At 55.6% G+C, this 25,596-nt stretch overlaps 1 protein-coding gene across 1 annotated transcript in view; it reads right to left on the bottom strand.

The window, feature by feature from the left end:
- MYH10 (myosin heavy chain 10) overlaps window positions 1-25,596 on the bottom strand; it is a 154,935-nt gene that overhangs the window by 126,912 nt on the left and 2,427 nt on the right. The window contains exons 2-3 of the mRNA XM_054171087.1: window positions 24,450-24,826; window positions 4,445-4,601 (exon numbers count right to left, since the gene is read on the bottom strand). Coding sequence (XP_054027062.1) covers window positions 4,445-4,601; window positions 24,450-24,794 — 502 coding nt within the window. The 5' untranslated portion in view covers window positions 24,795-24,826. The remainder of the gene's footprint in view (window positions 1-4,444; window positions 4,602-24,449; window positions 24,827-25,596) is intronic.

Below are 25,596 nucleotides of genomic sequence, written 5' to 3'. Positions count from 1 at the left end.
ATTGACTCACTGAAACAGAGGACATCTCTCTCAAGAGCTTCTCAAAAGCTCTTCAGCCAGTGCCAGCAGCAGCCTGGCCTGGAGCAGCAGTGGTGTGGCCAGCAGCAGCGGGGCAGGGGTTGTGCCCCCCTGCGAGGCACTGGGGAGGCCTCACCTCAAATCCTGGGTTCAGCACAAGAGGGACACTGAGGGCTGGAGTGGGTGCAGAGGAGGGCAACAAAGCTGGGGAAGGGTCTGGAGGACAGCTGTGGGGAGGAGCAGCTGAAGGAGCTGGGGTGGAAGCTCCTGGGTTCCAGTTGGTGCCCTCTGTCCCTTGCTCTATCACAGGACACCACTGGAAAGAGCCTGGCCCCTTCTTACCCCCCACCCTTCAGGTGTTTATAAACATTCTTCAGCTCCTCTCTCAGTCTTCTCTTCTCCAGGCTCAACAGCCTGTCCCAGCCCTTCCTCAGACAGGTTCCAGTCCCTCCATCACCCTCATGGCCTCTGGGGGACACTCCAGCAGTTCCCTGTCCCTGTTGAAGTGGGGAGCCCAGAACAGGACACACTACTCCAGCCATGGCCTCAGCAGGGTGGAGCAAAGGAGAACCTCCCTCAACCTGCTGGACACTCTTCTTCATGCACCCCAGGAGACCATTTGCCCTAGCTCTCCCATAGATAATTAATTGTCCAAGGTCCTTCTCCATGGAGCCCTGAACCCTTCTGGTGGCTCTTGGTGTCCCCAGGGCACTGCTCTTACACAGCCTGTCCCTGCATCACCCCCTCAGCAGTGGTGGCACAGGGGGAAAGGGCACTCAGCACCCTGTGGTTTATTATTAAGCAGCCCTGAAGGAAAGGCTCAGGTGCAGAAGCCAAGGCTTGCAGGGATGTAGAGACAGGACAAAGCCAGCTGTAGAAATGTCTGCCTTAAAGGAGAAGCTGGACCCACACACAGTGTCTCAGCTGCTGTGAGCAGGCTAAGCTGCTTCTGAACTGCTTCTGCTGACCCACAGCAGCCCCACAGCTAACAACAGGGAGTGCTTCAGACCTGCCTTGGCCTTACACTCCCAGCAGCCCCCCAAGAATGAGCCAGAGCTGGGCAGGAAGAGCTGTGCTCCTGCCACTGTCAGAAGGGAGCTGCACCCCTTCAGCTGCAAGGCAGCCCTGCAGCCTCCAGCCCCACAACAGGCAACGCCCCCACCAGGGCCAGGGGGCCACAAAGATGTTCAGAGGGCTGCAGAAGCAACCTGTAGGGACAGGCTGAGAGAGGGGAGAAGACTCCAGGGAGACTTTGGAGCAGCTTTCCAGTACCTGAGGGGGCTACAGGAGAGCTGGGGAGGGTCCCTGAGCAAAAGGCACAGAGTGACAGGACAAGGGGGGAGAGCTCCAAACTGGAAGAGCCTGGATGTAGGTTAGGCACCAAGAAGGAATTGTTCCCCAGGAGCATAGGGAGGCACTGGAACAGGTTGCCCAGAGAAGTTGTGGAGGCTCCAGTGCTAGAAGTGTTCAAGGCCAGGCTGGATGAGGCCTTGAGGCTGGACAGAAGGGCAGAGGCCAAGGACAGGAGAGTGAACACAGCCAAATGCCAGGTTCTGCACATTGGCCACAGCAACCCCAGGCAGTGCTACAGGCTGGGGGCAGAGTGGCTGAGAGCAGCCAGGCAGAGAGGGACCTGGGGGTGCTGGTAGACAGCAGCTGAACATGAGCCTGCAGTGTGCCCAGGGGGCCAAGAAGGCCAGTGTCATCCTGGCCTGCAGCAGGAACAGTGTGGCCAGCAGGAGCAGGGAAGTCATTGTGCTCTGTGCTCAGCACTGGTTAGGCCACACCTTGAGTCCTGTGTCCAGTTCTGGGCCCCTCAGCTTAGGAAAGATGTTGAGCTGCTGGAAGGTGTCCAGAGAAGGGCAACAAAGCTGGGGAGAGGTCTGGAGCACAGCCCTGTGAGGAGAGGCTGAGGGAGCTGGGGTTGCTTAGCCTGGAGAAGAGGAGGCTCAGGGGAGACCTTCTTGCTCTCTGCAACTCCCTGAAGGGAGGCTGTAGCCAGGTGGGGGTTGGGCTCTTCTCCCAGGCAACCAGTACCAGAACAAGAGGACACAGTCTCAAGCTGTGCCAAGAGAGGTTCAGGCTGGAGGTTAGGAGGAAGTTCTACACAGAGAGAGTGATTGCCCATTGGGATGTGCTGCCCAGGGAGGTGGTGGAGTCACCATCCCCAAAGGTGTTCAGGAGGAGACTTGATAGGGTGCTTGGTGCCATGGTTTAGTTAATCAGATGGTGTTGGATGATAGGTTGGATTGGATGATCTTGGAGGTCTCTTCCAGCCTGGTTTATTCTATTGAGCAGCCTGGTCTAGCAGGGGGGGCTCTGCCCACAGCAGGGTAGTGAACTAGATTAGCTTTAAAGGTCCCTTTCCAAACCAAACCACTCTCAGGTTCTGTTCCCCACCTTCATAAAGTGCCAGATTCAGCACTCACAGCTGTCCAGCAGAGCCTTAAAGGCAAAATCCAAAGTTCATGCCCACCATAAACCTACTGTCTCATCTCCTACTGGCATGACAAATAGCAGCCTGGGGAACAAATCAATCAGTCTTCAAGGGTAAGCACTTCCCTGCCCTCTCTCTGAACTCCAACATGCTATTGTTCCCTTGTCACCTCAGATGATTTGTCAGCTGCCAGAACACCAACACTGACAGAAGCAGAGACAAGTCAGGAAGATACATCAGCTCATCAGCTTTCCCTTTGGATCACACTTTGTCATTCTCACTGCAAAACTAGCACCCTGAAAGACTCTGACATCAATTGCATCTGCTCATTAAGAGCAGCAGTGGTGAGGCACTGGCACAGGCTGCCCGGGGAGGCTGTGGATGACCCTCCCTGGAGGTGCTCAAGGCCAGGCTGGATGAGGCCTTGAGCAGCCTGGGCTGCTGGGAGGTGTCCCTGCCCAAGGCAGGGGGTTGGAACTGGATGAGCTTGAAGGTCCCTTCCAGCCCAACCCATTCTGTGATTGTATGAACCTCTGAATTCCCCCCTGCCTGTCAGCCCCTGGGGTTTGTGTGCTCCCTGCTCCAGCACAGCATAAGGACAATGAAGGGAAAGCAGAGGAGAAAGCCACTAAACCACCATGCAGCTGGCCCAGTAGCAGTGCTGGTATCAGTGCTGGCTTCCTTCTGTGCCTCAGTGAGTCTAACAAACATGTCAAAGGATATCAGCCTCAAAGCTCATCAATTCACAGAGTCACAGAATAGTTTGGCTTGGAAGGGATCATCCAGCTCCAAGCCCCTGCCATGGGCAGGGACACCTCCCACCAGCCCAGGCTGCTCAAGGCCTCCTCCAGCCTGGCCTTCAACACCTCCAGGGAGGGTCATCCACAGCCTCCCTGGCAGCCTGTGCCAGTGTCTCAGCACCCTCACTAGAAAGACTTTCTTCCTACTCTCAATCTCTCCTCTCCCAGCTCAAAGCCATTGTTCCTCAGCCTGTCCCTCCCAGCCCTTGTCCAGAGTCCCTCCCCAGCTCTCCTGCAGCCCCTTCAGATACTGGAAGGCTGCTCTGAGGTCTCCCTGGAGCCTCTTCCCCTCCAGGCTGAACAGCCCCAGCTCTCTCAGCTTGTCCCCATAGGGGAGGTTCTCCAGCCCTCTGATCATCTTTGTGGCCTCCCTCTGGCCCCTCCCAAGTTATTTCTACTCTCAAAGTTTCAATTCCTAAGTGAAAAAGAACCACCACAACAGAGGCAGCTTTCCCCTATCTAAGCTGCAGAGAAGATCCTGACTGTGTTAAAACCTTCTGTACAGGCAAATGATCCATGGCACTTAGGGCTGGGGTTTAATGGCTATGGTGGTGTTGGGTTGATGGATGGACTCAGTGATCTGCATTCAGGTTTGGACTCTCCAGTGTGGGAGGGACAGGGATCTGCTGGAGAGGGTCCAGAGGAAGGCTGTGAGGGTGATGAGGGAGCACTGCCTGGGGAGGAGAGGCTGAGGGTCCTGGGGCTGCTTAGTCTGGAGAGGAGAAGACTGAGAGGGGATTTAATCAATGTCTATCAATAGCTGAGGGCTGGGGGTGAGGAGGCAGGGCACAGGCTCTGCTCAGCTGCACCCTGGGATAGGACAAGGAGCAATGGATGTAAGCTGCAGCACAGGAGGTTCCACCTCAACACAAGGAGGAACTTCTTCCCTGTGAGGGTCCCAGAGCCCTGGAGCAGGCTGCCCAGAGAGGTTATGGAGTCTCCTTCTCTGGAGCCTTTCCAGCCCTGTCTGGCTGTGTTCCTGTGTGAGCTGAGCTGGACGGTGTGGTCCTGCTCTGGCAGGGGGCTTGGCCTCGATGATCTCTTTGGGTCCCTTCCGATCCCTGACATCCTGTGACCTTAAGAAGATCACAGCAGGACACTGCTGCGAAGCTGTGATGGAGCTGCTGAGGTCTAGGGCATCCCCAGGGGGTGTTCTGTGCCCGTGGGGCAGCAGCCAGGCCGGCCTCACCTTGCAGCATGCACCTGTAGGCCGACTCGGAGATGGCGTAGATGTGAGGCGGCATCTCGTGGCGCTTCTTCCCCCGGTACATCTCGATGATGTTCTCGGAGTAGATGGGCAGGTTCTTGTAAGGGTTGATGACCACACAGAACAGCCCAGAGTAGGTCTGCAGGAGGGAGAAAGAGAGCAACAGAAAGGCTTCTGTAAGCATAGAGCACCGGCAGAGCCACAGGGAGCAGAGGAGGCTTGGACTTGGTTCGGCAAGAGAGCAGCCCCAGAGGGGAGCCGAGCGGTGCTCAGCGAGGGCTGAAGGAGCTGTGGGGGGCAAGAGGCTGGGGCCAGACTCTGCTCAGGGCTGCCCAAGGGGCAATGGGCACAAAGAGGAAGCCAGGAGGGGAAACTTTTGTTGTGGGGGTGCTGCAGGCCTGGAGCAGGCTGCCCAGAGAGGCTGCGGAGTCTCCTGCTCTGGAGGGCTGCTGAACGCCCCTGGGCACTGTGCTGCTGGGCAAGCTGCTGGGGGTGCCCTGCTGGAGCAAGGGGGGTGGGCTGGGTGAGCTCCAGAGCTCCCTTCCAACCTCATCATGCTGGGGTTCTGGGAACCTTTACCTCAGAACACAGCTGAGGCTCTCCCTGCTGGGCAGCTCCAAGTGCATGCTTGCCCCATGCTGGCTTCGAGCTCTCTTTGAAGGCTTTCCTCACACGAAAGGCAGCTCCCAGACAACAAAGGGGATTAAACATGTACTGGGGTGTCTGCTCCCTTGCCCACAAACCAACCTCCCTCCCATGCACCAGCTGACAGGATCAGGGGGCACCTCCTGAGGTTATAAAGTGTGCAAAGTGCTTTGCTCCTTTCTGAAGGAGCTGATAACCTCACTTAGCCTCCTAACTCATTAGGGAGAGGACAAAGCCTGTTGCCAGCCAACACCAGTCCTGCTTTCCTGCTGTTACTTCCATACCTGTAGGTCTCTCCTGCTCATCAGCCTTCCTCAACCCCAAAGCAGTTTCCTCCCAGGGAGGCTATTTGCTTCACTGTCCCACTCCAGCTGCTGGCACTGCCAGCACTGCTTCATGCTCTGAGAGCTGATACTCACCAGGACCACTGCAACACCAGGAACCTCCAGAACCCATCTGGTGTTACCTCACTGCCTCCTCCTGAGGCATCTGTCAGGGTGAAACCAGCTCAGGCTTCACACACTGGGAGCTACAGACAGCTCCACAATTGCTGGGAGGGAAATGCCACAGACTGCTCCAGAACAGTTCCACCCCTGCTCCATCAAACCATCACAGCTCAGAGGAACACAGATGGACACAGCCAGCCACTGTGAGAGCAGGGCCAGGGGAGGCCACAGCAGTGCTGGCAGGGCTGGAAGCCCTCTGCTGTGAGGCCAGGCTGAGAGAGTTGGCCTTGGGCAGCCTGGGGAGGAGAAGGCTCTAGGGAGACCTTCTGGTGGCCTTGCAGTGCTTCAAGGGCTGAGCAGAAAGCTGGGGACAGAGTCTTGAGCAGGGCCTGTGGTGACAGGACAAGGGGGGATGGTTTGGGACTCAAAAAGACTGGAAAGAAGGAAGAAATATTTGCCCCTGAGGGTGGGGAGAGCCTGGCCCAGGCTGCCCAGAGAGCTGGGAGCTGCCCCCTGGCTGGAAGCATTGCAGGTCAGGTTGGTTGGGGCTGTGAGCAACCTGCTGTGGTTGGGGATGTCCCAATGGACTCCCAGGGCTTGGACAGGAGCCAGCAATGGGCACTGGCAGCCCAGAAGGCCAATGGCAGCTGTGCTGCCATTGGCCTTCTGGGCTGCCAGTGCCCATTGCCAGAGATGGAGAGAGGGGATCCTGCCCCTCTGCCCTGGGGAGACCTCACCTGCAGGGAAGGGACAGGCTGGGAGAGCTGGGGCTGTTCAGCCTGGAGAAGAGAAGGCTCCAGGGAGACCTCAGAGCAGCCTTCCAGCACCTGAAGGGGGCTGCAGGAGAGCTGGGGAAGGACTTTGGACAAGTTCTGGGAGTGATAGGATGAGGGAGAATGGCTTTGAGCTGGGAGAGGGGAGATTGGGACTGGAGATTCTTGGACTGTTTGTTCCCTTTTCAAGGACCTAAGGGCAACAAAGCTGGGGAGGGGTCTGGGGCACAGCCCTGGGAGGAGAGGCTGAGGGAGCTGGGGTTGCTTAGCCTGCAGAAGAGGAGGCTCAGGGGAGACCTTCTTGTTCTCTCCAACTCCCTGCAGGGAGGCTGTAGCCAGGTGGGGGTTGGTCTCTTCTCTCAGGCAAGCAGCACCAGAACAAGAGGACACAGTCTCAAGCTGTGCCAGGGGAGGTTTAGGCTGGAGGTTAGGAGGAAGCTCTTCACAGAGAGTGATTGGCCCTTGGGATGTGCTGCCCAGGGAGGTGGTGGAGTCACCATCCCTGGAGGTGTTCAGGAAGAGCCTGGCTGAGGCCCTTGGTGCCATGGTGTAGTTGATGAGATGGTGTTGGGTGACAGGTTGGACTTGATGATCTCTGAGGTCTTTTCCACCCTGGTTAATTCTTCTCTACTCTACTCTACTCTGCCTGCACACATCTGCAGGAAGAGAGCAGCCAGGATCCCTGAGCTGCCTTTCCCTTTTAACACATGCAAAGTTTTCCTGGGAGGAAAAGGTGCCCTGCTCTTTTCTGCAGCCACCAGGGATCCTGGCAAGACAGGCAGAGGGTGATGTGTGAGTCAGGAGCATCAGTGACAAAGGAAGCAGCTGAGCTCATGCCAGCTGCCCTGCCATCAGGGCATCGTGGTGCCCTCACAGGCAAGCAAGCCCTGCTCTGGGGCCAGCTCTGCTGCCTGATAAGCCCTGCAGTGCCTGGGCCAGCCAAGCACCTTTGCTAAGCAGCTCTTTCTCTCTGCAGAGAAAGGAACCAGATGCTATCAGGTCAGCTGGCCCAAGCCTAGGGAACTCCTCAGTCATTAACTCAGCCTGAGCACAGGGCTGGTGGCAAGGGGGCAGCTCCTCCCCAGCTTCCCGGTCCTGCCCCCGGCCCTCTTGCCAGCACCCAGCCCGTGCAGGAGGTTACTGAGTTGGATGCCAGTGAATCACAGGGTATGGAATTGCCTTGGCTGCAGAAGGCCTTTCAGATCATCCTGCCCAACCATTCTCCAGCTCTACAAAGGCTGCTGCTGAGCCATGGCCCTCAGCACTAAATACCTGCCTCTTTGGAACACCTCCAGGGCTAGGGATCCAACCACCTCCCTGGGCAGCCTGGGCCAGGCCTGGAGATCCCTTTTCACAGGTTTTTTCCTCACCTCCAACCTAACCCTCTCCTGATGCAACTTGAGGCCATTTCCACAAAGAAAAAGATGCTGAGCTGCTGGAAGGTGTCCAGAGAAGGGCAACAGAGCTGGGGAGGGGTCTGGAGCACAGCCCTGGGAGGAGAGGCTGAGGGAGCTGGGGTTGCTTAGCCTGCAGAAGAGGAGGCTCAGGGGAGACCTTCTTGCTGTTTACAACTCCCTGAAGGGAGGTTGTAGCCAGGTGGGGGTTGGGCTCTTCTCCCAGGCACCCAGCACCAGAACAAGAGGACACAGTCTCAAGCTGTGCCAGGGGAGGTTTAGGCTGGATATTAGGAGGAAGCTCTTCCCAGAGAGATTGGCCACTGGGATGTGCTGCCCAGGGAGGTGGTGGAGTCCCCATCCCTGGAGGTGTTCAGGAGGAGCCTGGCTGAGGCCCTTGGTGCCATGGTTTAGTTGATCAGATGGTGCTGGGTGATAGGTTGGACTGGATGATCTCTGAGGCCTTTTCCAACCTGGTTAATTCTATTCTATTCTCTCATCCTATCACTTCTTTCTTGGGAGAAGAGACCAACATCCACCTCCCTCCAGCCTCCTTTCAGGGAGCTCTGGAGAGCCAGGTCTCCCTGGAGCCTTCACTTCTCCAGACTGAGCCACCCATGCCCCCTCAGCTGCTCCTCTCCAGACCCTAAAGAGGAGTTTCAAGAAGAGTTGTTTGGCATAGGAGATTAGTTCCCTACCCAAACTCATTCATGGCCCCTGGTGACACCACAGAGGAGGGGGAAGGCAGGACAGCATGGAACAGCTGCCCCAAGAGCCAACTCACTGATCCATCCTGGCCCCACACTCCCAGCTGGTCACCTTCCCTGCTGTGCCCCACCAAGGTCACCCACAGTCACTGTGTGTGACAGGAAAGTGGCAAGAACCACCAGAGGCCTGATACCCACCCATGATCTGCAATGAGGAGAGCCACAAGGGAGGCACAAATGCACCAAGCCCATCCTGTGATGCCCAGCTCCAAGTCCCTGAGGAGCACCTCTGCTGTGCTGCTGCACCAGGGTCACAGCTCAGGAAGCAGAGACCTGTGCCCTGCTGACTGCAGCTGAGAGCTGCTCCTGAGCAAGAGAACTCACACAGCAGAGTCCACTTCCAGAGCTGGCCCAGCACAGCCTCTGGCCAGTGTCAGGACCATTGCCTCAGCCAGCAGACCTCTCTCCTCTAGGATGGTTCCAGACTCTCATCCAGCAGCACAGAATGGGTTGGGTTAGGAGGGACCTTCAAGATCATCCAGCTCCAAGCCCCTGCCATGGGCAGGGACACCTCCCACCAGCCCAGGCTGCTCAGGGCTCATCCAGCCTGGCCTTCAACACCTCCAGGGAGGGGACAGCCACAGCCTCCCTGGGCAGCCTGTGCCAGTGTCTCCCCACCCTCACTGCAAAGGATTTCGTCCTAATCACCAGCCTCAATCTGCCCTCTCCCAGCTCAAAGCCATTGTCCCTCATCCTGGCACTCCCAGCCCTTGACCAAGAAGTCCTTCCTCAGCTCTCCTGCAGCCCCTTCAGGCACTCCAAGGCTGCTCAGGTCTCCCTTCTTTCCTCCAGGCTGAGCAGCCCCAGCTCTCTCAGCCTGTCCCCACAGAGGAGGTGCCTGAAGGCTTGCTCTGCAGGCAAGGCTCCACAGACAACCAATACAGCAGAGCTCTGACAGAGGCTTGCTACACAAACTTTCCTTCAGGATGTTAATTGTGCACTTTGAGTGCTTCCAGATGCTCCCAGCCTTTATCCAGCAGCCCATCACACAGCTGCCTGCATTTGGGTGAGCTGCCCCAGCCTGCAGAGCTCAGGGGCCTGGCACTGACCAGGCTGAGAGCTGCCCTGGGTTGCAGCAGTGGGCAAGGTGGGGGTCAGGGGAGCGCTGTGTTTCCAGGGGAAAGCACATGGGAACTGGGGCCCTCCACTGGGAGGGTGGGCTCCAGGGGAGGAAAGGACTTCCTGGGCTGTCCTCCCTCAGAGGCAGCTCAAACCTTGGCTGTGCACACAAAAGCTTTGATGATTCCTGAGACTACCAGCTCAGCAGCACAGCTCTCACCTCCAGGAGTGTGCTGCTGTGACTCTGAGGCAGCTTCCTCCTGCCACAAGCTCAAACAGCCTCCTTAAAGCATCACTTCAGAGCACAAGGGGCAGGGGAAGCTCTGCAATGTCCAGCTCTTCACATCCCCATTGACTCCAGTACTGCAGAAATCACCCAGCTGAAGGAGGCATCTCCACATCTCCTGTTATTACCTGAGCTACAAACCAGCCCTTTCTAGCCCCCAGACCAAAGCCTGTCTTCAGCAGCACCCCATACACTCACAGGGGGCTGGACCTGATGATCTCCAGAGGTCCCTTCCACCTTCTGGGGTTCTGTAACCATTGCAGCACTTTGTCTGTTTCCCCTCCTGAGGTTACAGACCCCCTGGGGCTGCACTCCATGGCTTTGCCAACCTAAATGATTGCAACTCCCAGAGTGAGGTCCTCTGAGCTGGGCACTGTTGTCTCCTGCCCTGCCCTTCTCCCCTGGAATGAGGCAGTTGCCTTCAACTCACAGCTCCAAGCAGGGCAGGCAGCTCCTCAGGCTCAGAGGGGCTGTGGCCTGGGGGGAACACATCTCTGCTTTGCCTAGCAGCTAATGCCCAGCTGCCAGCCAGCTCCCCTCAGGGAAGGGGCAAAGGGACCCCCTGAGCTCCAGCTCCCCAGCCAGGAGAGGCAAGGCTGGGATCACAGAATTGCCAGAGTTGGAAAAGCCTCTGAGTCCAACCACCCACCCAACCCCACCAGGGCCACCAAACCATGAGCCTAAGTGCCCTGGCCACAGGACTCTTGAACACCTCCTGGGCTGGGGACTCCACCACCTCCCTGGGCAGCCTCCTCCAGTCCCTGACCACTCCTGCAGCGAAGACATTGTTCCTCCTCTCCAACCTCAGCCTCCCCTGGCACAATTCCAGGCCATTTCCTCTCCTTCCATCACCTGAGACTAGAGAGGAGCCCAGCCCCCACCTCCCTGCAGCCTCCTTTCAGGGAGTTACAGAGCAATGAGACCGAGGTCTCCCCTCAGCCTCCTTTTTGCCACCCCAGCTCCCTCAGCTGCTCCTCACTAGCTCCTCCAGACCCTTCCCCAGCTTTGCTGCTGTTCTCTGGGCACACTCCAGCCCCTCTCCATGTCCTTCTTGGAGTGAGGGCCCCAAGAGTGAAGGCAGGAGTAGAGGGGTGGCCTCACCCAGTGCAGGGGCATGATCACTGCCCTACCATTCTTGACACAGGCCAGAATGAACCCAGAAGTTAGCCCAAACTGCTTGTTGGCACCCAAGGGTCTCCAGTCAGGGGTGCCAGCAAGGGCAATGGACCTGCTGGGGGGGTAGTGGGAACCTCAGCTCCAACAGGAGCTGGGGTCAAGAGCTGCTCCTCCAGGCAGCTGCAGAGCAAACTCTGAGCATGAGGAGAAAGGGAAGGAGCACACCACACACAAACTAGGGCATTACAAGCTTCAGACTACTTGTCTGTGGGTCTTCTCTACAGCCAGCACTGAAGGGAGGACGTTCACCAGCTCTGGATTCTGTTTACACCTTCAGGCATGTGTGTGAGAGATCAGCAGCCCAGGGCCTGCTCCTGCTCAGCCAGCTCAGACAGACAGACTTGGTGTCACAGACAGCACGACTGCTCCAGCCACACCAACTGCTAGGACATAACACATGAGCTGGGGCTGCCCCAGGGCCAGCACAGGATGAATATCCTTCCACAAGGCTCCCAGGTAGCTGCAGGACAGCTATGACAAACTGCTTGGGGGCATCGGTCCCTCTGGCACCTCCAACAGAGTGAAGCCCCCCAGGGAACTCTCCTGACCTGAGCACATCTCTGAGCCCTCCAAAAGCCCCAGGGTTCATTTAAAACAAGTCCTTGTGCCCAGGCAGCCCTTACACTTTGAGCCCCAGCAGGCCTTCTGCTGGGTAGTAGAGGATAGAATAGACCAGGCCAGGCTGGAAGAGACCTTCAAGATCTGCACTGGTTAGGCAGCACCTCGAGTCCTGTGTCCAGTTCTGGGCCCCTCAGGTTAGGAAGGAGGTTGACTTGCTGGAAGGTGTCCAGAGAAGGGCAACAAAGTTGGTGAGGGGTTTGGAGCACAGCCCTGTGAGGAGAGGCTGAGGGAGCTGGGGTTGCTTAGCCTGCAGAAGAGGAGGCTCAGGGGTGATCTTATTGCTCTCTACAACTACCTGAAGGGAGGTTGTAGACAGACAGATGTTGGTCTCTTCTCCCAGGCAGCCAGCACCAGAACAAGAGGACACAGCCTCAGGCTGTGCCAGGGGAGGTTCAGGCTGGATGTTAGGAAGAAGTTCTACACAGAGAGAGTGATTGCCCATTGGAATGTGCTGCCCAGGGAGGTGGTGGAGTCACCATCACTGGAGGTGTTCAGCAGGAGACTTGCTGGGGTGCTTGGTGCCATGGGTTAGTTGTTTGGGTGGTGTTGGATTGGTTGATGGGTTGGACATGATGATCTTGAAGGTCTCTTCCAACCTGGTTTATTCTATGTATGTATATTCTATGTATGTATGTATCATCACATCCAACCTATCACCCAACACCACCCAACCAACTAACCCATGGCACCAAGCACCCTGTCAAGTCTCCTCCTGAGCACCTCCAGTGATGGTGACTCCACCAGGCAGCCCATCCCAATGAGCAATCACTCTCTGTGTAAAACGCCCTCCTAACCTCCAGCCTAAACCTCCCCTGGCACAGCCTGAGACTGTGTCCTCTTGTTCTGTTTGCCTGGGAGAAGAGACCAACCTCTGCCTGGCTACAGCCTCCCTTCAGGGAGTTGTAGAGAGCAATAAGGTCACCCCTGAGCCTCCTCCTCCCCAGGCTAGGATGCAGATGCAGAGGCTGGGTCGCCTTGGAGAGGAGGTTAAGCCCCAAGCTCGGTTTCTTAGAGGGTCTTTTCATCCCAGCCTTTGACATTCCTGATGGGAAACATTCCCAGCTGGACCAGCAGCAAAACCAAAGCAATCAGAACACAGAAGCTTACATAATGGAGATTGTTCTAGGCTGTGCTCTGGCCCCACAGGAGGCAGCAGCTTAAGAGAAGCAACAGCTTGGAGCCAGCTCCTCCCAGGGCAGTTTGGTCAGGGCTTCCACCCACAGCAGGCTCTCAACTGGGGCCTGCAGCATATTTCTCATTCCTTCCCTCTCCTGCCCCAAGAAAATGGCAAGTCCATCAGAACACAAAGAGAATGCAGAGCAGTTCCAGAGGCAGGACTTGCAGCTCCCAAAGCTGCCTGCTGCACAACGCTGCCTGCACGCTCGCCCCTGCCCTGGGGGAAGCAAAGCCAGCAGGCACAGAGCTGGGGAGCAACAATTAGCAGCAAGGCTCCAGCAGCTCTCAGCAACACTTTCCAACCCTTTGCAGAAGTCTCTGCTAAAAACCCAAGTGGAGGAGTGGGTGGGAAGACAATGCATAGTTCATGAGAGGCTGAAGGGCTTTGAAGTTGAATCTAAAACCCTTTCCTCAGGAGTGCTTCACCATCCTTCCTCAAGGCATCACTCAGCTCTAACCTGCCTTCACCTGCGGCCTGCACACAGCTCACAGCCTGCACTGGGTTGGAAGGGACCTCCAAGGGCATCATCTGTGCTCTCATCAGGGACAGGGAAGAAGGTGGAGCCCAGAGCTGGTGCTGGCTGCTTGTCTGGGCAGCAGATGAAGGGTGAGCTGGAGGTGGGACACTTGGTGCACAGCCTGGGGTGCAGAGGATGCTCCCTCTGTGCCTTGGCTGGCTCTGCAAGCTGGAATTCATAAACCCAGCAAGAAGCACAGTACCACAGGCACCACAGGCACCACAGGCACCACAGGCACCACAGGCCAGGTCTCAGCAAGAACTCATCCAGGAAAACTGATTGCACAGCTTCAGATTGCATTGGGTTGGAAGGGACCCTCCAAGCTCACCTTGTCCAACCCCCTGCAGGCAGCAGGGACTCCTCCAGCTAGAGCAGGCTGCCCAGGGCCACAGCAAGGCTGATCCTGAATGTCTCCAGGGATGAGGCCTAACCACATCCCTGGGCAGCCTGTTCCAGTGTCTCACCACCCTCATGGTGCAGAGCTTCCTCCTGATGTCCAACCTAAACCTCCCCTGCTCCAGTTTCACACCACTGCCCCTCATCCTATCACCACAGCCCCTTCTAAACAGTCCCCCCCCAGCCTGCCTGCTGGGGGTCCCAAAGTGTTGCTCTAAGGTCTCCCTGGAGCCTTCTCTTCCCAGGCTGAGCAGCCCCAGCTCTCACAGCCTGTCTTTCCAGGAGAGGCTCTCCAGCCCTCTCATCATCTTTGTGGCCTCATCTGGACCTCAAGCTCTCCAGCTGAGCACCCAAGCACAGGCCAGGGGCTCACCACCAGAGGAACACCTCAGACAGCCACAGCAAGGCAGGAGCAGCCTCTGGATACTGAGGGGGGTTAATGGAAGTCAAGCATTTGAGCCACTGCTCATGGGAATGCTTCTGACTGAATGAGGTCAGGAAGCAGTTAATGGTAACTGCAATGATTTATGGGGTGCCAGCAAGCTGCACACAGCCAAGTGTGGGCAGTGGACATCCTCCAGGAGGGCTGAGGCCAGAAGAGATGTGGGAACAGCAACATTTCTTACATAGATGTTAATGGTTTTAGTATTTCATAGTTTAACCCAAGCTGCTATGGGAGAGGACATTTGCCCCTTCTGCTCAGCACTGGTGAGGCCACAGCCCCAATCCTGGGCTCAGGTTTGGGCCCCTCACTCTGGGAAGGACATTGAGGGGCTGGAGCGTGCCCAGAGAAGGGCAACAAAGCTGGGGGAGGGTCTGGAGAGCAGGGCTGGGGAGGAGCAGCTGAGGGAGCTGGCAGGGGTTGAGCCTGGAGAAGAGGAGGCTGAGGGAGACCTCATTGCTCTCTGCAGCTCCCTGAGAGGAGGTTGTGCACAGGTGGGGGTTGGGCTCTTCTGTCAAGAAGAAACAGCCTCAGGTTGCACTGGGACAGGTTTAGGTTGGACATGAGGAATAATTTCTTCCCCCAAAGGGCTGTCAAGGCCTGGCCCTGGCTGCCCAGGTGGAGTCCCCACTCCTGGAGGGGTTTCAGAGCCATGGTGCTGAGGGACACGGTGCAGCAGTGGACATGGCACTCAGGCCAGTGGTTGGACTCCATCTCAAAGGTCTTTTCCAGCCTCAACAACTCAGTGAGTGACTCTGCCAAGCCCATTGGCTGGCTAACATCTCACTTTTCACTGTGCTTGAGAGAACAATTCCTTCAGCCCATCCTTAGGCACTGGGGACAGGACAGGAATGGGAGCTTCCAACCACACAAGACAGACCCTTGGCCAGGAGATCTCTTCTCTCAGTTCACCTTTCCCAAGTGGGAGATTTCCAGCCCCACTGAGCAAAGAAGATGCCATTGACCTGGGAGCTTTGCTGGCAGTAGCCTGCACCTCCCATTCAGACCATTAGCCCAGAGCCAGCAGCAGCTGTGGTAGAGCTTTGGTGGCAAACCAAAGGTTTCCCACACAAAAGGTGTGGGAAACCTCTACCAGATGCAGAGCAGCAGTGCTGGCTTGCTGTGCCCAAATAGGTGTAACAAACCTGTCTGTCAACAAGAGCAGCAGGAGGTGATGGCTTTAGACTCATCAGTAGAGTTTGCAGAACATAGGAACATATCAGATAGGCTTTAGAAGGGAAATGGCAGAGGCCTGCTTGCCATCAGGTGAGCTTCTGACAGGAGAGCAATGCCTGGAACAGCTGGGAAAAGCATCACCTAGCCCTCAGGACTATCAGCAGTCACTAGCTTGTGCATCCCAGTGCCAACCAGGGTCTGTCATGTCAAGAACCAGTTCAGCAGAAGTCAGGTGTTTGCACTCCTGATCTGTGCAGCTGGCTGCCCCTGGAGCAACTGAAATGCTCTCAGCAGCCTTAGAGAGTCAAAATCCAAGGCAGTTCTCCCCAGAAAGCATGAGGGGAGCAGGAGGGCTGGAGCAGATCTGGGAGCTGTTCAGCCTGCAGAAGGCTCCAGGGAGACCACAGAGCAGCCTTCCAGCATTTGAAGAGGGCCACAGGAGAGCTGGGCAGGGACTTGCTACCAAGTCCTGTGGTGACAGGACAAGGGCTAATGGCTTCAAACTAGAAGCAGCTGGATTTACATCAAGCATTAGGAAGAAATGCTTCCCTGTGAGCCCTGGAGAGAAGCTGTGGGGGCTGCAAGCCTGGAAGTGTCCATGGCCAGGCTGGATGGGGCCTTGAGCAGCCTGCCCCAGTGGTGCATGTCCCTGCTTACTGCAGGGAGGGTTGGAACTAGATGACCTTTAAGGTCCCTTCCAACCCAACCCATGCTGTGATTCCATGATTAGCCATCAGGAGCACTCCTGCCCACTTTGGTTTTGCACTTCCAGAAGTGGTACAGCACATCAAAACCACAGCCAGAGCTCAAAGAGAATCACCCTGCTCTGAAGTGAAAGGAAAAAAAGCTCTCACACCAGCCAGCCACTCTCACTTCCAGCCACAGGGAAAGCAAAGTGGCAGAAAAAACCCCCAACTTCACTACCTGACAGCTCTTCCCTTCAGGTCAGCCCTGAGCCACATCAGGTAGCAAGGCAGGATTTTAAACAGGAGCTCACACCTGCCCACAGAGCAGCTTTCTGAAGCCAACACCCTGCTGAAGCTGCAGCCCAGAGAGATCAGGATGGAGGAAATGCCTCACCCTGCACCAGGAACCCCAGGAAACCAGACCACATTCACCAGCTCATCAAGTGCCAGGTGCTGCACATTGGCCACAGCAACCCCAGGCAGTGCTACAGGCTGGGGGCAGAGTGGCTGAGAGCAGCCAGGCAGAGAGGGACCTGGGGGTGCTGGTAGACAGCAGCTGAACATGAGCCAGCAGTGTGCCCAGGCAGCCAGGAGGGCCAATGGCATCCTGGCCTGCAGCAGGAACAGTGTGGCCAGCAGGAGCAGGGAGGTCATTCTGCCCCTGGACACTGCACTGGTTAGGCCACACCTTGAGTCCTGTGTCCAGTTCTGGGCCCCTCAGTTTAGGAAGGAGGTTGACTTGCTGGAAGGTGTCCAGAGAAGAGCAACAAAGTTGGTGAGGGGTTTGGAACACAGCCCTGTGAGGAGAGGCTGAGGGAGCTGGGGTTGCTTAGCCTGCAGAAGAGGAAGCTCAGGGGTGACCTTATTGCTCTCTACAACTCCCTGAAGGGAGGTTGTAGACAGACAGATGTTGGTCTCTTCTCCCAGGCAGCCAGCACCAGAACAAGAGGACACAGTCTCAAGCTGTGCCAGGGGAGGTTTAGGCTGGATGTTAGGAAGAAGTTCTATACAGAGAGTGATTGCCCATTGGAATGGGCTGCCTGGGGAGGTGGTGGAGTCACCATCACTGGAGGTGTTCAGGAGACTTGCTGGGGTGCTTGGTGCCATGGGTTAGTTGTTTAGGTGGTGTTGGATTGGTTGATGGCTTGGATGCAATGATCTTGAAGGTCTCTTCCAACCTGGTCTATTCTATGTATCTCCATCTGAAACTACCTGAGACCAACAGCAAATCATTTCAGACCTCATCTGTGGCCCTCCCAAGCACCCAGGTATTTCTTCCCTCCATGCTGCCAATGCAGCAGCTGTGCCCCTAGCATTTGAATTCCAGATCATAGAGTTGTTCCAGGTGGAAAAGGCCTCTGAGATCATGCAGTCAAACCATCAACCCAACACCACCAGGGCCACCAAACCATGGCCCCAAGTTTCTTGAACCCCTCCAGGGCTGGGGACTCCACCACCTCCCTGGGCAGCCTCTGCCAACCCCTGACCACTCCTGCAGCAAAGACATTTGTCCTCCTCTCCAACCTAAGCCTCCCTTGGCACAATTTCAGGCCATTTCCTCTCCTTCTATCAGCTGAGACTAGGGAGCAGAACCCAACCCCCACCTCCCTGCAGCCTCCTCTCAGGAAGCTGCAGAGAGCCATGAAGTCTCCCCTCAGCCTCTTCTTCTCCACACTGCACACCCCCAGCTCCCTCAGCTGCTCCTCCCCAGCCCTGTTCTCCAGACCCTTCCCAGGCCCTGCTCCAGCCCTCCAAGTCTCCCTTGCAGTGAAAGGCAGACACAAGTTGGCTCTGTCGATGCCATTCCTCTCCTATCACCTGATACTAGGGAGAAGAGCCCAACCCCCACCTCACTGCGGCCTCCTTCCACGGAGTTGTCATCTCCCCTGCCTCTCCTGTGCCCTCCCACCAAAACCAGAGTCAGTTCAGGTGTCTCCTCTTCCCAGGGCTCCCTCCAGCAGCTCAGGTAAAGTGAGAGACTAAAAGCTTGTCTCTCCTGGTGTGACTCAAAGATAAAATCACTTGCTGCTTGCCCAGACAATAGCTGAGGTGTGTTGGGCAGAGCCACTGGAAGGGCTCTTGGAAGGTGCAAAGATAACCTTGCTCACTGGACCACAGCTGGCCTGGCAACAATGGACCCAGGCCACCCCGGGAATATGCATAAGAGAAGATAATCTCCACCCATCAAGCACCCTGGAAAGGGAGGATGGGGAGACAATGGCTTCACCACCTGTTTCCTGAGGTGTGATGAGTGTGGGGGGCAGGTCGATAGAGAAGGAGGCAGAGGCCTCCCCCCTCCATCCAGCCCCCTGCCCAAACACACAGGAATGCACAGAAAGATTTCCTGGGGAAGGAGACCTGGATCCTTACCCGAGGAGGATTTCCTGGCCCCTGAGTTCCTGAGGGACAATGCTTGGACACAGAGCTAGGGACTAAACACTGTGTAAGAGACTTGAGCCACTGCTGGCTCGGGGGAAGAGAAACAGGGAACCAAAAACACAGATGAAGGAAGACACAGGAGAAGGACAATGCTGCTGGGAAGGAAAGCAGGAGAGAAGGAAAAGCCTGGGACAAGGCTGCCCTGCAGAAAAGAGGCCATGGAGCCTGGGAGAAGCAGCAGAACCCTCTCTCCGTGTCCTAAGTTCCGCCTGCTGCAACGCATGGAGCTGAAGAGGCTGCCCAGGAGCACCTCTCTTCTCCAGCCAGAGCCTCAGCACCCTTCCCTACAGACCCAGGCTGCCCAGAGGGATCACCTCTCTTCTCCAGCCAAAGCCTCAGCACCCTTCCCTACAGACCCAGGCTGCCCAGAGGGACCTCATCTCTTCTCCAGCCAAAGCCTCAGCACCCTTCCCTACAGACCCAGGCTGCCCAGAGGGATCACCTCTCTTCTCCAGCCAAAGCCTCAGCACCCTTCCCTACAGACCCAACATCTCCTGCAGCACCTTTCCTCCACAGACTCAAACTGTCTTGGGGGGACAGGGGTGTGGTAATATTTGGGTTAGGAACTGGCTGGAGGCTGAGCCCAGAGAGTGGTGGTGAATGGTGCCACAGCCAGCTGGCAGCCAGGCACCAGTGGCATCCCCCAGGGATCAGTGCTGGGCCCCAGCCTCTTGAACATCTTCATTGATGATCTGGATGAGGGCATTGAGTCAGTCATCAGCAAGTTTGCAGATGACACCAAGCTGGGAGCAGATGTTGGGCAGTTAGAGGCCAGAAAGGCTCTGCAGAGGGACCTTGACCGACTGGACAGATGGGCAGAGGCCAACAGGATGGCATTCAACAAGTCCAAGTGCCAGGGGCTGCACTTTGGCCACAGCAACCCCAGGCAGTGCCACAGGCTGGGGGCAGAGTGGCTGAGAGCAGCCAGGCAGAGAGGGACCTGGGGGTGCTGACTGACAGCTGCCTGAACATGAGCCAGCAGTGTGCCCAGGTGGCCAAGAGGGCCAATGGCATCCTGGCCTGCAGCAGGAACAGTGTGGCCAGCAGGAGCAGGGAGGTCATTGTGCCCTGTGCTCAGCACTGGTTAGGCCACACCTTGAGTCCTGTGTCCAGTTCTGGGCCCCTCAGTTTAAGAAGGACATTGAGAGACTTGAAGGTGTCCAGAGAAGGGCAACAAGGCTGGGGAGGGGTCTGGAGCACAGCCCTGTGAGGAGAGGCTGAGGGAGCTGGGGTTGCTTAGCCTGCAGAAGAGGAGGCTCAGGGGTGACCTCATTGCCCTCTACAACTACCTGAAAGGTGGTTGTGGCCAGGAAGGGGTTGGTCTCTTCTCCCAGGCACCCAGCAGCAGAACAAGAGGACACAGTCTCAAGCTGTGCCAGGGGAGGTTTAGGCTGGAGGTGAGGAGAAAGTTCTTCACCGAGAGAGTCATTCGTCATTGGGATGTGCTGCCCAGGGAGGTGGTGGAGTCCCCATCCCTGGAGGTGTTCAAGAGGGGATTGGATGTGGCACTTGGTGCCATGGTCTAGTCATGAGGTCTGTGGAGACAGGTTGGACTCCATGATCCTCGAGGTCTCTTCCAACCTTAGTGATACTCTGATACCGTAGTATAATTCCTCTTCTCTCTCTATTTTCTCCCTCTCCCCTTCTGATCCATCCACTTTGTTTATGTGGTCAACAGCCTAGCTGCTCTTTTTGGCCTGGTTTGTGCCTCTCATTTCACAACATGGGAACATTCAATACCACTGAGTCTCCTTCCCTCTCCGGACCGAGACAGGGAACCGAAGTCACCTCTTCCAGCAGGGCTTCACACGCTCCCCACAGCAGCAAACCGACACTGGAAACTTCTGAGGCATGAACAAAGCTGCTCCTGGCCCTCTACAGCTCTAGCAGAGCAGGCTGACAACTCAAGACAATGATCTCCTACATTCAGATACCATATTTGACCATGGCTCACAAGGGTCTCTGCAGCTCACAGAGCATGACAAGAGAACTACTGGAGCAGTGATCTTGCCCATCACAGCCTGCCACACAGTGACAGTGGTCCTGGGAACTGAATAGCTTCACAAGGCTGGGGAGGAGAAGGCTCCAGGGAGACCTTCTGGTGGCCCTTCAGGACTTAAAGGGGCCTCTAAGAAAGCTGGGGAGTGACTTTTGAGCAGTGCCTGTTGCCACAGGACAAGGAGGGATGGTTTGAAACTCAGTGAGGAAGATTCAGACTGGAGAGAAGGGAGGAATGTTCCACACTGAGGGTGGTAAGACCCTGGCCCAGGCTGCCCAAGGGCTGGAATCATTGCAGGTCAGGTTGGTTGGGGCTGTGAGCAACCTGCTCTGGTTGCTGGCTGCATGAAGGTTGGACTGGATGAGCTTTCAAGGTCCTTTCCAACCCAAACCAGCCAGGGACTCTGACAACCATCTTTATTCCACATCTTCACAGGACCTCCTACATCTCTGGGAATTCCTCCTGGGTACCCTTCCAATGAGCCACCTCCAGGCAAGAAGGACATTGCCACAGGCACCCTGAAGCCAGTGGGGCACCTGGCCACCTCGAAGCTGAGCAGGCAGAACACCCAGAGCTTCATGTGCCACAGGAAGCTGAGGAATCAACACCTGATGAGCATTTGAGGTAGCCAAAACCCAGGAGAAACTGCCCCTGCAGCAAGACAAGAGCAGCTCAGGTATCAGTGACTGAAACACTACATCCCTGCCAGGAGAGATGCTGACACCCCTAGAAAAGCACAAAACTTGGACAAATTCAGTGATGAAACACAAGGAAGGGTGAGAACTACCAGAAGTAGACATGATGGGGGGGGGAAAAACCCCAAAGCTCCTGTGGATGGCTCTGTGAAGGTGCAGCCAAGACTCACACCTGGTGAAAGACAAGCCTCAAGCATGAGCAGAGCCCAGCCTGAGGACTCTGGAGGCTGAGGCTTAGCAGTGAGGGGTTAAGGAGAAAAGACCAAGTGCAAGAGGGCACAATGAGGGATTGCACTCCTCCTCAGGAGTGAACTCTTGCAAAGAGCTTGCAGGCAGACAGCACAGCTTCTCTGGGAATGGCTTTTAACAGGTTCCCCAACTCCCCTCCGAACAAACCTCACGGCAAGCAATGGACTAGGGGATGGCAGCAGCTGAGCAGGAAGTGATTTCATCTCCAAAGCAAGCCTGGGGTCCCTATGGCTTGCACCCCTGCCACCCTCCTCAGCAGCTCTTGTACAAGACTTGCCACCTTCCATCCTCTGTCATGAGCAGAGCAGAAAGACAGGAGCAAGCACAGGCATCAGGCTTGCACAAGCCCCTGGTCTTCCACATTCCTCTGTGTTCATCCCCTACAGTCATCACACAGCTCAGAGCTCAAGCCCATGCCACTTGGCAGCCATTACAAATGCTGCAAGTTCCAGAAACTCCTCACCAGCCCTACATAGCTGTTACAAGAAACTCCTGCCCAGGATATGCCAACTGGCACTAGCCAGCTTTAGTCAGCACTCCCTGTTCCCCCAGCAGTGTCATCTGGGAGAGGCAGATTATAGCCCCATGACTGGGCCCACCAGCCCAATCCCCCAGCTTGTTTGCTTCCTTTCTAGGGACTGAAAGGAAATGTTTCTGCTTGGGATGAGTCCTTCCTCTTCCACTTCCCAGTAAGGCAACACTGGACAGAGCCCATGGGGAATGAAGGGAAACCAAAGCAGAGTCACCACCTCCTCCTTTACTTGAGACCCACAGCAAAAGGTTTCAGTGGGGTTATTATGGAAGCACCATCTGGAAATCAAGTTGGGTTGCCTTTAGCACCTTTATACCCAAGTTTAATACCTTTATCTGCCTCTTCTCATGGCCAAACCATCACTGTTCACATCAGCAACTCACTTCACTCTGGCTCCTTCCCTGGCACCAAGCAAACGCCACCTGCTCAGGAAGCAGCAGGGCCACATCCAAGAGGTTTAGGGACCCCTGACAAAGATCCCACCCAGGACTACACTAACAAAAAGCCTTCCAGCTCAAATTCCTGGTGAGGTTTCTCTCCACACCCTACTGATCCTCCCCAGCACTCAGCCTCCATTCTCATAGTAGCAACTGCTCTCCCCCTCCCTTAAAAACAACAAGCCGGCTGGTAACTTCAAACAAGAAGTTGTTATTCCAGCTGCACAGAAACATTCCTCTTGGTAACAGTAGCATCCTCCAGCAACGCTCCTGCTATAGCCCTCCAGTTAAGGCAAACAAATCCATCAGCTTCTTGATCCCAACCAACTTCTCCCAGCCTGGGGGGGGGGCAGGGGAGGTCAGTGTAACACACCGAGGCAGTAAATCCTCCTGTGACGACAGCAGCAGCTCTCTGCCAAGGGACCAAGTTGTGGAGTCTGCCTCAGCAGCTTAAGAATGGAAGCAGAGAGCACCTTTTTGGGAAGCATCAGGGAAGGAAAAAAGGTGAAGTCACCTCCAGGACATCCCTCACAGCCCATGCAGACAAGCAGCCAGCTGCAGAAGCAGAGTGCAACTTGTCACTCGGCCAAGGAGCCCAGTGCTGCCTCAGCTGCGTGCACAGCAGTGACAGGCTCCCCACACCATCTCCACAGGCATCTGTGCCTGGGCTCACCACACTGAGCCCTTGGGCTGAAGCTTGCTCTGACATTTAAGGCTTTCAGCCCTCACCATGCAGTGGGCTTATAATAGTTGTAATGACTTCCATAACCGGCATTGATTGCTGCATGCCCTGAAGGCTCCTGACCTATCAGCTTGTTGACTTTTGATTTTCAACCCACTCCTTGCTAATGAGCCAATTAATTTATTGGGAAGCTTGCAGGAAGCATTCCAGAGGTATTTTTACAGCAGAGCTCTGCTCTAAAGGGCTTGGTGGAAGGCCTTGGAAGGCCAAACCCCAAGAGCCTAGAGGAAACGGGGAAGGACTCACAAAGACACAAAACATTTTGATCTTGCACAGAATCTTTAGGAAGCCCAAAGGGCTAAGCTAAAAAGGTGCCCAGAGAGCAGCTCAACGAGGGGAGAGTGAGCCAAGTAGCCAGCAGAACTCAGTGCAAGGGATTTAGGCTTTTAGAGCAAGTGTCTGTTAAAATGAGCCAAGCATCTAAGCAGATGTTCCAGTTTCTGTTAAGAAAGAAAGCCTCCTTGCAGCTCTGAATGATGCTCTGACTCAACAAGTCACTATGTGAGAAGCCTGCCAAGAGACAAGGAGCTCCTCTCCACTGCAGGGCACAGCCAGCCATTGAGCATGGCTGAGGGAAGGAAGGGGGTCACACAGCATCAAGGCCTTGTGCTGCCCAACTCCACAGCAAGATGAGGATGAGCCAGATGTTCCAAGTAGTGCTTCAAAACCAGCAGGGAAAAAAAGCAAGCTTTATCTTATTGGTTTATTTTAAGCACTTGAACACATTCTTTCCTGGCCCACTACAGTGATATTAGATCCCAAAGAGACATTTTGCATTCCTGGCTCTCCCCAACCTCAGCTCCTCACAGCACAGCCTCTCGTTATCATCCAGAGCACACAGCAAGTCAAAACAAGATCTCTGCTTATTCACAGCAGCAATTAAAGAGCAGTAATTCAGCAAAGCTGGGGCTTGGAACCTCTCCTCAGCTCCACCAAGCCATTTGATACCATTCTCTCTATCAGTCAAGCACGTCTGAGGCAAGTGCTGTAAGGAGCAGCATGAGCTAAGCAGGCAGAGCTGCCATTTCAGAGGCTATTTTTGCAAGGTGCTTGCAGAATTATTTCCAGGGCAGGATCCTGGATTGTTTGGTTTATGCCAACAACAGGCCAGGATCCTGGATTGTTTGGTTTATGCCAACAACAGAGCTCTCCACCTCCCCACAGCAGGGGAAGAAAAGCCCCCAGCCTGATCCAAAGGCCAGGGACACAAAGCATTTAGGCTAGGGAGCTCAGAGCCCAGGCCTGCTCCCTGCATTGCAGGCAGGAAAGGAATGGGAATCAGAGAAGTTGAGCTGAATGAGCAGCCCTGCTGAATCCCCTAATTGGTACTTACATAGATGAGCCCCGAGTAATAGCGATCCTTTAAATTGTGCAGCACAGAGGCTTCATTCAAACAGGTTAACTCTGCCATGTCTTCCACTTTGGAGAACTTGGGAGGATTCATCTTCTGAATGTCATCTTTATTGACTAGTGCTTTCTTCCCATTCTCTGCCAGTTCCACCAACACCTCATCCCCCTTTTCCTCCTTGATGCTGGCCGCCTCAAACCCATGGCGCTCGGAAGGAATCCACACCAGCTTCTTGGCAGTCCAGTCAGCCTGGGTGGCAGGGTTGTAGATGACAGCCCTGTCCACAAACAGGTACCTCTCTGGATCCTCCTGGCCAGACCTCTGTGCCATTGCAGAAGTGAAGGTGTCCACTATCAGTTACCCTGAAAAGGGGAGAGGGGAAAAAGAAGAGCGTGTCAGATACCGTGTGCTTAGCGGTGAAACGAGTGGAGCTGTGGCACGTGGCTCCAGGCATCCACCACCAACAGCTCTGCCTGCTCTTGATGAGGAGCCATAAAGTCATTTGTGTTGGAAGAGACCTTTAGGATCACCCAGTCCAACCATTCTCCAGCTCCACCAAGGCTGCTGCTAAACCGTGGCCCTCAGCACCGCATCTCTGCCTCTCTTAAACACCTCCAGGGATGGGGATTCAACCACCTCCCCGGGCAGCCTGCTGCAGCCTTTGAGAACCCTCTCAGGGAAGAAGTTTCTTCTAATCTCCAACCTAAACCTCCCCTGGGGCAACTTGAGGCCATTTCCTGTTACTAGGGAGGAGAGACCAACCCCTGCCTCACTCCGACCTTTCAGGGAGCTGCAGAAGCATCAGCGATTTCTTCCACAGCCTAAAGAAGCTGCTATACAACCCAGAGCCTCTCTTCACACAGCAGCCAGGTGCCATAGGGGAGCTGGAGTGACCTGTCCAGGATAATCCCAGACCCAGCACAGGAGCCTTGGCATGAACTGGTTCTAACTGTGCCCCAGCTAGGGACAGACCTCACAACAGGAGTGGTGGCCACAAGCAGGAGAGGTAAGGATCTATCTTCTGTCCTTATTTAAGGCAGCAGAGCAAATCTAACAAAAGCTTGCCAACAAACTCAACTTAAACCACACAGTGAAAGTAAAACAGAGATCTAAACATAGGTGCAGTGTTCAG

This window comes from Dryobates pubescens, chromosome 20 (genome assembly GCF_014839835.1).
Source record: "Dryobates pubescens isolate bDryPub1 chromosome 20, bDryPub1.pri, whole genome shotgun sequence".
Classification (NCBI taxonomy): Eukaryota; Metazoa; Chordata; class Aves; order Piciformes; family Picidae; genus Dryobates; species Dryobates pubescens.
The sequence above is the reverse complement of the archived record's forward strand: the minus strand, read 5'-3'. Positions and strand labels throughout refer to the sequence as shown.